Source organism: Triticum urartu, chromosome 5, assembly GCF_003073215.2.
Source record: "Triticum urartu cultivar G1812 chromosome 5, Tu2.1, whole genome shotgun sequence".
Lineage (NCBI taxonomy): Eukaryota > Viridiplantae > Streptophyta > Magnoliopsida > Poales > Poaceae > Triticum > Triticum urartu.
The window spans coordinates 30,384,927-30,398,430 of record NC_053026.1 but is presented as its reverse complement, the minus strand read 5'-3'; the positions used below and the strand labels follow the sequence as shown (position 1 = coordinate 30,398,430).

At 44.3% G+C, this 13,504-nt stretch overlaps 1 protein-coding gene across 1 annotated transcript; it reads right to left on the bottom strand.

Moving 5' to 3' along the window:
* Positions 1–3,380: 3,380 nt before the first annotated feature.
* LOC125555514 (zinc finger protein 2-like) lies at positions 3,381–4,380 on the bottom strand. Its single transcript, XM_048718440.1, has one exon. The coding sequence runs from the start codon at positions 4,063–4,065 to the stop codon at positions 3,568–3,570; it is 498 nt and encodes a 165-aa protein (XP_048574397.1). The 5' UTR covers positions 4,066–4,380; the 3' UTR covers positions 3,381–3,567.
* Positions 4,381–13,504: the final 9,124 nt, after the last annotated feature.

The following is a 13,504-nucleotide window of genomic DNA, read 5'->3' as shown; positions in this document are numbered from 1 at the left end:
TGTATATTTTTGGTGAGGTGGTATATACTAACCACAGTGATCCTCAGGGTGATCACGAACTTGCGGTGGTAGGACAACACTCTCTTTTGGATGTGGTGGTGGTACGATGACACCATAGTAGTGCTAGGTTGAACTTGCTATGCCATATGATCATGCATGCTTACCAGTTCTCTACTGCTACATTGCTTGTTGTTTGTGTGCTCCATTGCTTGCTGCTTGATTGCTCAATTGCTTGCTGCTTCAACTGTTGCTCTTTTGCACTGCCAGGACAAGTGTTATGCGGCGCCGGGAGGGCATCATGGGCTTACAGTTCATGGGAAGCTTGCAACCAACAAGTTTCAGAGTACAACGACAGCAACCATAGAGGGTTTAAGACTAGGCAGGCGGCTGAAGATGCTTACGCCAAGTTTGTGCGAAAGCAGGCATGCAAGGTTGAAGTTGGCAAGGCGGCGGCACAATTTGGGGTGAAGACTTTGATCATCATCACGTAGTTCATCGCCATTGCAGTGCTGTGGTGTTGGTGTGATAGCTGTGATCATGTGTAAGGTAACCTCACCACATAGGATACAAGGTTAGCACACCTCGCACCCTGTGTGAAACCAAACTGCGTGCTTGTGTGTGAGATGAGACAATGCAGGCAACCAAACAACGTGCACAAAGCTATCCCTTAATGCAGACAAGCAAGATGCAGGCAACCAAACAAGTGTTCGTTTTTAGTCTGTTTCTACTAAGTCATGCTTCATTGAGCCAAGCCTCATTAAGCTAGGCTGGGGTGGAATGGCAACCAAACATGCCTTATAATTCTGATCTAGGGCTTTGACCGGCTAGTTGAGCGGGTCAAGGTTAAGGCTGAGTCGTGGCACAATTCTGGAAATCTCCCCAGATAATTAATCATGATATCCGTGTGCGTACGTCTATTGGTGATGGAGATGGTACTCTCTTTTGTCTTGATCCATGGCGCATAAGGAACTCGTTTAGCATCGATTTTTCACATCTCTTCGCGCTTTGCTCCGATCCGCTGCTATTAGTAGCCTCGGTTGTTCGTGATGAGAATTGGAACATCTCATTTCGACTAACATTCGGACTCAAGGAAACTTTATCTTTGATTGAGTTGCGGCATGCCCTTTCATCTTTGCTGTCGGACGCCTGGACACCGTGTTTTCGCACCTTGCCCCTTGGGAGCTCGTCTCCGTCTGGTCAGGTTATTGTGCTCTGTGTCATGTGCCTACCCTTGTTTCGTCCCCACATCTACGAAAAGTGCTGATGCCATTGAAAATCAAGAACTTTGTCCGGCAATTGCTTCCTGGTTACCTCTCGTCGGGGATGAAGGTGGCAAAGCGACATCGACCTCAAAATGGTATTTGTCCTCTTTGCGGGATCCCCGAGCCAGGGACCTGTATCTGCTTCTCCTATCCCGCCGTACAGTTCTTGTGGAGTGTTGTCCGTGAGGCTCTAGGGCCTGAAAGTCATGCCTCGACGAACTTTGGCGAATTTTTATCTGCCGACACTCATCATACTGGTAGGAGGAGGCACCTCTTCTGGTTGGTGTTCGCAATGATGGCCTGGATCCTTTGGGCTATGCGTAACGAGCCGGCTATCAGGAGGGTTTTTTGTGGTGTGTTTCTGACTCTATGTTCAAAATTTTGGCATTTTGCAAGTAGTGGCGGGAAAAGGGACTAGCTAGGAGTCATGTTGTACTCCTCCATTGATGCCTCTTGTATCGGTTTACTTTTAGCTTTTGGAAATGTCTTCTGTCATTGCCGTAACAGACCTATTTATTTCATTCTTTCGTACTTGGATCTTTGGTTGTATGGATGTGATGGTTCCTTTATATATATAAAGCAGGAAGAAATCATGTTCAAAAATAAAAAATGAATAATATACACTCCGAATTAGCCATTTTCACCTTTGGAAATAGTCTTTTCCATTGCATCTTTTAAATATGCAAAATTTGCATGTATCAAATTAACCCAAGTTTCTTTTGTGGGTCTATATTTTCTTTTGAAACAATTTTTTGCCGGACTTTTTGCGAAACAAATTGAGGGTATATATCATGTAGTTAGCACTGGATGTGGTGTGCCTTTTCTAGGAAAAGTTATTATGCTATAAGCATGTGAGACGAACACCATGACACCTATTATTGGTGCGCACCAAAAAGTAGCCCAACTAATTGATGGGATCCATTAGCGTCACGCACAAGATTAACGCCGCCGATCGATCTCCATCCACATAGACCCTACATGTCGATCTCGGATCTATATCTCGTGTAGCAATTAGATGGCAAGTCACTGTGCGTAGCACAGTGACTGGAAAAGTTAACGCAAGCAAGTGCTAGAAAAAAAAAGGAGTAAATTATTGCCGGTGTCCTAGCTAGTCGTTGCAATATTCTACAATTTACCCTGTTTAACAACAAAATCTTGTTGAAAAACAATCAACAAGATTTGTTGTACATTCTGACAGCTTGGACCCACTTGTCAGATTCATGCTACAGTTGATTAGAACGCCTGATAATTCAAAGTAAATCATAAGAATTTTAGATATTGGGGGAGAAAAGTTCATGTCTCACATATCTTAACTCACAATTGAGCAATGCATATTGCACAATTTTGATACTCCCTCTGATCCATATTAATTGTCGCTGATTTAGCACAACACTTTTATTAAAAAAATGCTACCTTAAATTACATTTTTACTATAGATTCAAAACTCGAGCAAATAAGAAATTTGCAGTATAATTTAGATCACCGTTGGAAAGAGCTCTCGAGCAATTGCCACTTAATTTGGAGTTAATTAAAATGTTTGACAATTATGTGTGGTAGCTGCTGATCAGCTATGCATTAGGAAGAATGAACAAAACACAAATGCTTAGCTATAGCAATAGATGGGCTGTTGTTTCTCTTGCAAAATATAAATTGTACAATCATTTACACCACAACACCAAATGGCCTCGACAACGGACTTATGGCCATCGGTTCCTTTTTCTGTTTTTCGATTCTATAGAAAATTTGGGATTCTAGGAATGCTCAGGTCCTCCAGCACGACACTCACTCTTTGGCCTCTACCATTAGGAACATTGTTGCCGATTTCTCTCTTTGGACTTATAGACTAAAGAATCCAGGTCGTTGCCATGTCATGGTGGATTTAATACTACGTACCTCTTCTCACGCTCAAACATGCAACTGCCATCCATACATGGCCACCTTTGAGTATAGATCCTCTCCCCAGGTGATTATTAAAAAAAAACTATTTGAAGAAATTTTCAATATTATTTGCTGTAACATTGCACTACATTTTGTTTGTTTTTTCATCTTTTTGGCACTCCCTTTTAAGGTTTTTTTTTTTGTAGAACTTGGGAGAAACTGAAAACAACACTATATAGATATCCGGCCGGCGCCTAGTCGGCAATGGAACAACTACTTGTTTATTATCATCAATTGCACGCTCGGTACAATCAGGTACACTCATTAACCAAGTACCCACCACTACTAAAAGGGGAGAAGAGAAAGAGAGGAAAATAATAACAATAATAATAATAATAATAACAAGGAAAAGGACAGAGCTAGGTAGCTAGAGCTTGAGGTTAAGGTCGACCTTCCTCGTCTGTTGCTGCTTCTTGTCGCCGTCCTGGTCGCGCCACCAGCTGCCCCCCGGCGAGCCGCCGTCGGCGACGTGGGGGTACCCCTGGTGCTGGCAGGAGTGGGAGACCTGGATGGGGTACATCGTCTGGTGGTTGCTGGGCATGGCATCAGCGGCTGAGTTGGTGTTGATGGGGGTGGTGTAGAGGTGCGCGTTCCAGCCGATGTTCCTCTCCTTCTTGTGCGCGTTCTGGTGCCCGCCTAGCGCCTGCGACTTGAGGAACTTCTTGTTGCAGAAGAGGCAGGGGAACAGCCTCACGCCACCACGACCACCATTGCCACTGCGACTGCCATTGCCACCGCCGGATGAAGCAGCCGGAGGAGACGACGGTGACGCCGGCCACGGCGTGTGAGCGAGCGTCAGCGACAGGTCGACGGCGTCCATATCCTCGTCGTCGTCCGTGAAGGCGGGAGGTGGCGGAGCCGCCATTCTTTAGAGAACAAAGGAGATCGAATGCTTTTGATTCAGACTCTGGCTCTCTTGGTGCCAATTCTGTAAATCAAGCCTTTACTACTACTAGGTAGCTGCTGGTGAGGTGAGCTCTGCTTGGGTGTGTGTGTGTGTTTATAGGACGGGGCATAAAAGGGAAGCGGACCACGTCCTAAATCTGGGAGAGTTGCATTATTGCCGGGGTGGGTCACCATGGCTGTAGCTGCGGAGGAAGACGACATCCAAGTTGGGTGCCTACTACTGCTGCCCTCACCCTGAAGGAACTGAACCAACATAATTGCTACAGAGATCACATATATAGTTGGTACCTAGTACGTACTAGTGATCAATATCATGTAGTCTATGTGTTCGTTGTTGTAGCTTTTGGAATATGACCATCCTTATCTATGAAAAAATGGGTTATGGTTTCATATTATTGACTACAAGGAATGCAACAGACAGAACAAAATGTTTTGGTAGGTCCTAGCATCGGCCATCGAGGCAGATACCCTAGAGCCACCCCCCCCCCCTCCCCGCCCCCTTTATTTGTGGCATTGATGAAGGAAGCGGTGAGGCCCTCGACACTCCACGGCTTGCAGGGAGGGCTTTGAAAACTGAAGCGGCGGAGAGGGAGGAGAGGGTCGTGTCCGATGGTGGGCGGTGTGTGCTAGTGTTGCGCTGATAGCAATAGGCGTGAGTCACAGCGTGCAAGGCCCCCCACTATTTTTCGGCGGCAGATCGATGCAGTCCCCGACCTAGACTTCTAGCCCCATCCTACACGTTATGAATTCTAGTGACTTCTTACTTACTAGCAGGGCTGGTCCTGACAGTTTGGGGGTCCGGGGCGAAAGTAAATCCTGGGGCCTTTTATTATAAACCTAAAAAATGAGTTTTTTCCTTGGCTCTTGAATATCCGAAAAATATATGTATGTTTAGGTAAATTAACAAGCATAACTTGGATTCTCCTCTTAATTTGAACTCCAAAGCACTCATATACAAATTTCTAGGCTATAAATCTCGATCGACTTTACCAAATCAAGAAACCAAGCAAATCAGGATGTTCAACTGAAAGTTATCTACCTATTTCATGTTGTAATCAAAAGGTGGTTATGCCTGCAAATAGACTAGTTCTTGCGAAATAGAAATCTGCTAAAATTTGAAGGAAAAAATCTACTAAACTTTGAAAGTACTTGTACAACAACACTGTCCTAATGATACCTCAACAAACACTACCCGTTACGGATTCTAGTGACTTCTTACTTACTGACAGAGACAAAGCTAGAGAAAAAGTTTGATGAGGTCATATCAAGTGGGGTTGTCTTGTATAAATCAATAGTTATTAGTACTAAGTGAGTGAAGGATTTCCTAACTACATTGGGGTTAACTGACCCCCAATGCCAACAATGTAGCTCCGGGCCTGTTTGCTGGATCTGGATGTTGGTTCAGTGGGATAGGTTTCAGAACTTTCGACCGGGAGACTTCATTCGCGGGTCGCGGTGTACTCCTAGGGAAATGCCAAGCAGTAGCGCTAGTTTTTGGGCTAGCAGTAGCGCGGGGGACCACGCTACTACTACGACGCTACAAGTAAAGGGTAGCAATACCATTGGTTCACCCGCGCTACTGCTATACCTACATAGTAGTAGCGCTTTATTAAGACCGCGCTATTGGTAGTTACTAGCAGTGCTGCTCTACCCGTGCTACTACTATTATTACGTATTTTATTTCTTTTTTATTTTGTGTCGTATTCATACACCATTATACAAGTTTTCATACAGTAGCAATTTAGAGATTGTTATTACATCATAATAAGTTATTATGTCATTGGGTGAAAGAACCGTGGATTAGTTTTAAGTGGATGGATCCAAAGTGACCAAGTCATGGATCCATTATGTCGAGACGCTCCGGGCAACACTGTTCCTGGGTGAAAAATCCTAAATCCCTAGGATTGGGCGGCGGCGATGCTCCAACTTATTTACCTCTTTGGAGGCGCCGCCGTGTGGGTAGTGATACATCCTAGATGTAGCAATAATTTTTGAAGTTCCCATGTTACTATCTTATCAAGCTATGCGAAGTTTTATATTCATTTGGACTAACGTACTAATAAAGTGCCAGAAAGGCCAATTGCATGCTTTAGGTTTATGATTTCAGAAAATATCCCGAACTCCAAAAATATATGCAAAAACACCATTACTTTGCCAGATCATGAAAACATGCATGGGGGGGGGGGGTACTAGATGAGTTATACTGGATGGCCTACCCTGCTGGTGCACCCTAGGCTTAGGGTGGGCTGAGAGGACGTGTAGGCCCCATACAATTTTGTAAGGGTCGCCTTTCTAGCACAAGTTTGCATGTGAAGTTTTATAACCACCATACATTTTGTAGGTTTAGATTTTTCGGAGTTATGGATCTTTGGATAATTAAGATCCGATGACTGTAGACATATTTGAGCATCCAGAAAAGGCTCCCAGGAAAGTTATATATGATCATGAGAGAACATCTCGCCCTGTCCACGGTCGTATCCGCAAAAACCAGAGGGGAACACTTCTCCGACTAGGGAGAGGCCAGGGAAGAAGGAGGAGGAGAGGGGGATCACTTTGCTTCCTCTTCTGGCAGCGCTGAAATGCTGATGGAACTGGTATCACGGCCATCATCGTCACCACAATATCCTTCGTCATAATCTTCCTTTGTCCATTAGCTTCATCCTCTATAAACCTTTGTAATTCTTTGGCAAACATGATATCGTGTGCTATAAATTTTTCTCCATGATTTATTACAACTGTATCAGTACCAGAAACTGGAATATCTCCGTGTGCCCAAAACCCTAGTATGAAGATTATGTCTATGCTTGAGTAGTAACTTCTTGTATGAAATTAGTAAAATAGTATGAAAATTTGTTGCACACACGATATGTTGATTTCTATGATATCCTTTGTGACTTTTGTATGAGCGCATACATATATTAGGGGGCACATAGGGTTTGCAATGTGTCATGGTGAAGGATGGAGGGGATGCAATAGTGATATAATACAAAATCCAAGTAATTCAGAGTTATATCATATGAGAGTATGGGGACCCTAGATCTTAGTTATGGTCGGGTTTTACCTTAACAACTTCAAATATTTGCATATTGCTTGTTGGGGGTTCAATCGTAAGAACATTTGAGTCAGTGGTTTTGCAACATGTAAGCTTAGCCTCTAATTAACCTAGAAATAAACATGAGCTTCACTTATGGTGGGAACAGACATAATGCCTTGCTTGTCCAGGTTGTGAGAGTATTTTGAGGTGAGATTGGGAAGAGATCACATAAGTAGAACATTGAGATGCATCTTTTACATTATCTTTAGACTTTGCCAAATATATAAAAGATACAACCACTTTAATTATCACAAAATAATCAATTCTAAGAACACTTGTTCCAATTGGATGCCACTACTTCCTTCAAAACCGCCACACACTCACTCTCTTTAATTTACTTGCATCATTTGCTTTTAACACCTAACTTTAGTTTGCTTGTCTTCACAAAACAACATGCATCTATCAATTTGACTTCAGTAAAGTAGAGACTGAAATTGCATAGAAGGTTGTGTAACTGACATACATAACTTGATAGAATAAGAGGCCTACCTATTTGCTTCTGCGGGATTCAACACTCAATACTTTCACATCCGTAATAGGGAAGTGTTATAATTATCCCTTGCACTTGAGGATAATCTGGTAGTGGTGCCTCGTGACATGGGTCCATGGAGTGTCAGATCTTGCTCGGCCCATTGTGCTCTTCTTCCATAGGCGTTCCTTGTTCGGTGGGTTGACACCCTCGATTTTTGGCAAGAGGGGATAGAGTTCCGACAGAGACTGGACGATGATGTTGAGGGCCGGTGGTTTATGAGAGCTCCTACCCGTCACGATGGCAATGTTGTCATATATTTATGCCACGTTATTTTGGCTCTCTCGGCCTAAATATTGGATCTTGTTGGGTGGTTTGTGCCAAAGGTGGCGTCGGTGTATGTGGGTAGCTTGGTGACGTGATCATGCTCCACATTCTCTCCCTTGGCGACATGTTCATGCGTGCTCTCGGGTGAGCTGGGAGCTCGTGAAAGCTATTCTTTCTCCGGTGGCATGCCTCCCTATGAGACACCACTTCTTCTCTTGTATGATTGCGAGCGTGCATGAGGATCTCAACATTGAAGCTGCACTTAGTTTTATTTTTGCCATTTGCTTTCATTGTTAGCTGATTCTTCAACACTTTATATCTACCATTTGGGGCTTTATTAATTTGAAATCAGGCATTATGCATATGACTTAAAAGTAATGCAATGCAGTGCACACATCACTCTAGATCGTAAGAGCATTAGGAGAGATGACAGCATAACAGATTTTTGAGAGACCAGAAGAAGAACAAAACTTGAGTAATACACATTTGAGAGGCCAAAAGGAGAGTAAAACGTGATAGCCTATTGAAGTTTATGGGAAAAAAAGCTAAACTGGGCCAATAGTCCAGGAGCAAAAGTCGGCCTATTCCAAAAAGGAGTAGAAGAAAAATAAAGTTCTTTGTGTGGATCCTATAAGTGAAAGCATGCTCAAGTATTCTTACTAGGGAGGTTTTCTCCCATCATGCTGTAGTCTTCGAATAGGACCTTCTACGTCCTAGGCTACACCTTTTCATTTCTATATTGTTTGCCAGTAGTCTTTATTTTCTATTGCTGTATAATGTTGTATTTTAAAACCTTTTTGGAGTATTTGTTGGCCGTGTGCATTTTGTTATCAGAGGCTGGATATTCACTCATTTTGGTTTATCAAGTTGAACTCAATATAACGTGTGAATGAAAGTACCATTTATCCTCTAATTTTGTTAATCAAAAAATAGCTAGGAAGACAGATGATGCTGGGGGGAAACGAAAGGTGAAGGACGTATGCGATAAAGGGAGAACATAGTAGCTGGTTTGGCCCGGAAGAGTTACCTGCTTTCAAATCCATGTCCATGTCCATTGCCAGCCTTTGATTAGTCAAGGGAACAACAGAACATGTGCGACCGTGCAGACGTATGTCGGCACATAATAGGGAACCTGAACAGGAGCCTCTTCCCCCTCCTTCAGGTAAACACCAACAAATCCATGTTAAAGAATAGTATTTTTTTCGTAAAGAAATATAAGAGCGTTTAGATCACTATATTTCTTTACAGAGGGAGCATTTTTTTTCTAGATTTCTGCAGAAAGGGAATTGAGCTACCCTATTTGAAATTCTGCAAGATCGATCTCTCTCAGTGAAATTCTTCAACATCTCTCTCAATGAAATTCTGCATGATTTCTGCAAGTTGCTGAGTCCAAAAGACTAAAAAACAGAGCTTTGCGTTGAGGTTGAGTTGGTTTGGGTTACTGAGGCGTTGGGGGGTTTTGAGTGGGAGATAATCACATGGATAGGTGCGTCGTAGATGGATAGACGCGAGATGAAGATGATATGGATGAAGAGGCGGGCAGTAGTACATTTGAGGGTGCACTAGATGATTGAGGCAGAGAGAGGCAGTACAACAACACATGGATGACCTATACTTTGTCTGCTCGTCTCTATCTTAGTTTACTCCTCCCCTCACATGGGTCAACTGCGGCTGCTGCTGCTGTCACAAACTTTCCAGTGCAATGTGATGCGTGACGCTAACAAGCAGTGGCAGAAAAGAATGAGAGATGCTCATGGCTTCTCTCTTTTCCTTCAAAAGAGGAAAAGTGGAGGAGAGCTTTCTATATTTCAACGGCAAATTTAACATGGTCCCTCTTACCTCCTTTTTTTACATGTGAGGTAAGAAGATAAGAGTCAATCAAGCCATTCATTGATGAGATCAACGGCTAAGATCTATTTTATACTCTTACCTCTCATGTGAAAAGAAGGGGTAAGAGGGACCATGTTAAAACTGCTCATATTTCAACAACTCGCTTCATGGTATGACCTAACAACTCTTTATGTAGAGACAGTCGGGCGCCCTATATCCATCTCATATGTCCGGGTAAGCCATCCGGTCACTGCCCGGTCACAAAATACTGACCCATCAAAGCTCTCAAACGGGTCTCAAATGTCCGGACTGATCGACATTCCTCATATCAGTCCTAAATGTAGGGTTGATATGAGGATATCCGGGCAAGCCTGGCCCACCACCGATCCCACAGATGTCCCAAAAAAAACCCCGTCAGGCTTATCACTCCGAGACCATAGCTCACTCACTCTCCTCTCTCGCTCCGTCCTCTCCTTTCCCCGCACCGATTCCAATCGAATCCAGCGCAATGTCGAGCTCCGGCAGCCGCTCCGACGACAAGCTGGATCCAGAGTATGAGCTTGACCTCTGCATCGCCTTAGAGCGGCCCAATGTGAAGATGGCGGGAGGGGGGGCAGCTCTGGATCTGCAGTCTCGCCGCAGCCGCAGCTTCCCCCTTGGCGCTGGCCCTTCCCGGCCCGAGGGCAGCTCCGACAGGGGCCTGCGCAATCCGTGCCTCCCCTATGCCGTCCCCTGGCCCCGCCGGCTGCTCCTCATGGGCAGCGGTGGGTGCTTGTGCCTGCCCTGCCGGCCCGAACGCGCACGCTGGAGTCGGAGGCGTGCACCGCCTGCCGCGAGAGGCAGCGGGTAAGGGAAAGGGACGCTGCGAAGAGCTCTGTCCGCCGCCGCCGGGTACCATCTGAGCTCGACGAGGACGCGCGGATCCTCTCGTGGGTCTACCGTCGGTCGCTTACGACGGCGGAGACGGACGCTCGACGACTCCGCCGGAAAAACATGAAGGCTCTCCGGCTTGCCATCGAGCAGTCCGAGCGGGAGACGAAGGAGAAGGCGACGGAGGCGGCTCGGCTGGCCAAGCTCAGGCACCAGCAGGACCGAGCCGTCTATTCACGCTGAGTGTCCGTCTCTGTCGAATTTGTCAAGTCCGGTTGTAGATGCTCTAACCCTGGCTTAGTATATCTCAAGAAAACGAATATCAGCTTGGGCTCAAACTGTCGCAGACATGGACATCAGATCAAGTTGAGAAGGGTTGATAGATTGCCCAACTCACTAAAGAGGGGGATATACTCTCTTTCTTTTTAACCCTCCCTGATCAATCATGTCGTCAGTCGTCTATTCGCGCTGATCCAGCCAAGATCCTGTCTCAGAGCAAGCCAAGCCGCACGTCACTTCATGCCGCTTACAGTTACAGTCGCCGCCCTACACTCTTCAGTCTTGCTCAGGGATCCAATTCCCGGACAGTTTCGTTGCCTGGCGCCGGCCGGCCGGGGTCCGTCACCGGAAACGGTGTCTCGATCTGCATACACTGGTCCTGAACAACAATGCATGCATGAACACCGACTAATCTTTGGCGTAAGCAAGGACCGTATCACTGTCCATCGAACAGAAGTTGTGTACACACTGCTGTGGTTCCATCACTGCAAGGGCCATCCTCCACCAGCAGCTAATAATAAAGGAGGCGATCGATCGACCCCCATGCACGAATGATTTTGACGAGCTTTCAAGTGACTACGCAGGACAGACCTAGCTAACTCAGGTCCAGTTATGATGATTAACTCCGTAGGGCCATTCTTGTGGATCCACAGCAGACTGCACATGTGCTCTACTGCTCAACATCTCTTGCAGGCAGAGGTCGCAGGAGATTTCTGTAGCGAAGACACAAACACACAGATAAATAAATGACAGGGTATATGTAACAAGTACTCCTATATGGGTACTACCACTAAGCAGTAATCGTTTTCTACACCACCAATGTGGGTTAATTTTAGTCATATTTTTTGTATGACAAACTTTTGCACTAGATATATAGGCCTTCGATCAGCACCTGTGCACATGTGAGAACTTTTGGTGAACAACCGTGTGTGCTATGCACGTCGAAAACTGAATTCACCGTTGGCTGCTTGTTTGCACTCATGCAGATGATCAAATATCTACAGCAAAACGGAAAATACCTAAAAAACATATATCATCATATGGCGAGGATGAGGTAAATCATATATCATCAAAACTAATAAGATTGCATATCTATCTGCTCGTACCCTTTTGATGTTTTTCTTTCTCTCTGGTCGTCTGACTCTGGACTTGACTGGATCTGGGTCCTTTTGGACTCCTCTCTATGCAGAGACCTTTATATTTTTTTTACACTTTATTTACAAGTAGTAGGGGGTCCTCGCGTACTGTCCAAGAAAAAAAAATTCCTCCCAAGGAGTTTATCAATGTTAAAAGGTTGATTTGTATATATGACAATGATGTTCTTTTTTTTCTAAAAGCGTACGACAATGATGTGAAAACTTTGTTGTGATTTACTTTGACTCGACTAAACAAACTACATGAAAGAATAAACCCTTTTATAAGGCTGGAAAAGCTTGGATCCTAGAACATTTTATTAAAACCAACCCCTCCAAGGCAGCAAAACTAGTGAAGTTATAAAGGAAAACAAACACTGCTCTATGCTGATCTGTGCTCCTGCAGTACCCTCTCACAGTCGCCGGTACACAAGTAGTTGGGAGCAATGAACTTGGGACACTGGCTCTATGCTGGTCTGTGCTCCTGCAGGATAAGTCATCAATTCGGTGGACCAAACGATAGACATGCCATCTTAAACATGGTAAACATCAGTATGCACCATGACAAATGTCTGACTCAAGACGACGATTAAAAAATACTTTTCAAAAACAAACAAAAGGTCGTACAAGTTATATGAAATAAAATTCAACCAAAATGAGACTTACTCATTATTTCCGGCAATCAGTAATCTTCATTAATTCAGGTTTCTGGCTCGCAATAATAATAATAATAATAATAATAATAATAATAATAATAATTTAGGTTTCTTCAAAAAAGATAGAAAGGAAACAACAAAGATGATTTTAAGTTGATATATGTAGTGTGTTGTCAAGTTTTAAAAAGTTTAATTGTGTTAAGTGATTTTTGTTGTTTAACTGCAGCAATGTAATGAAGAAAGAAGGTTAACTAACATTCATCAACTAAGCACAATATCCCGGAACAAGGATTCATTTAGGCAATCTCAAAACAAAGATACATTACTAGGGAAATGCTTATACACAGTAGCTCAGTAGTAGCGCTGTAAAATAGTAAACGCTGCTGCTAATTAGCAGTAGCGCTTTTCCTGGCAGGCGCTACTAGTAACTTTATAGTAGTAGCGCTGGAAAACAAAAAGACGCTACTACTATGTGGGACCAGACGAGGCCACCGACGGTAGCTGGAGTTGTAGCGTTGTACATATACAAGCGCTACTACTAACAATTTAGTAGTAGCGCTTTATTTTACTGCGCCGCTATTGCTAATGGGGTCCACTTAGTAGTAGCGATTTTCCTGTAGAGCGCTACTACTAAGTCCCATAACAGCAGCCGTTTTGTTAAGCAGCGCTACTACTAGTTGCGGCTGGTGCCACCTTTTCACTCCCTCCCCTCCTCTCCCCCACTTTGCCCTCTCTCCCCC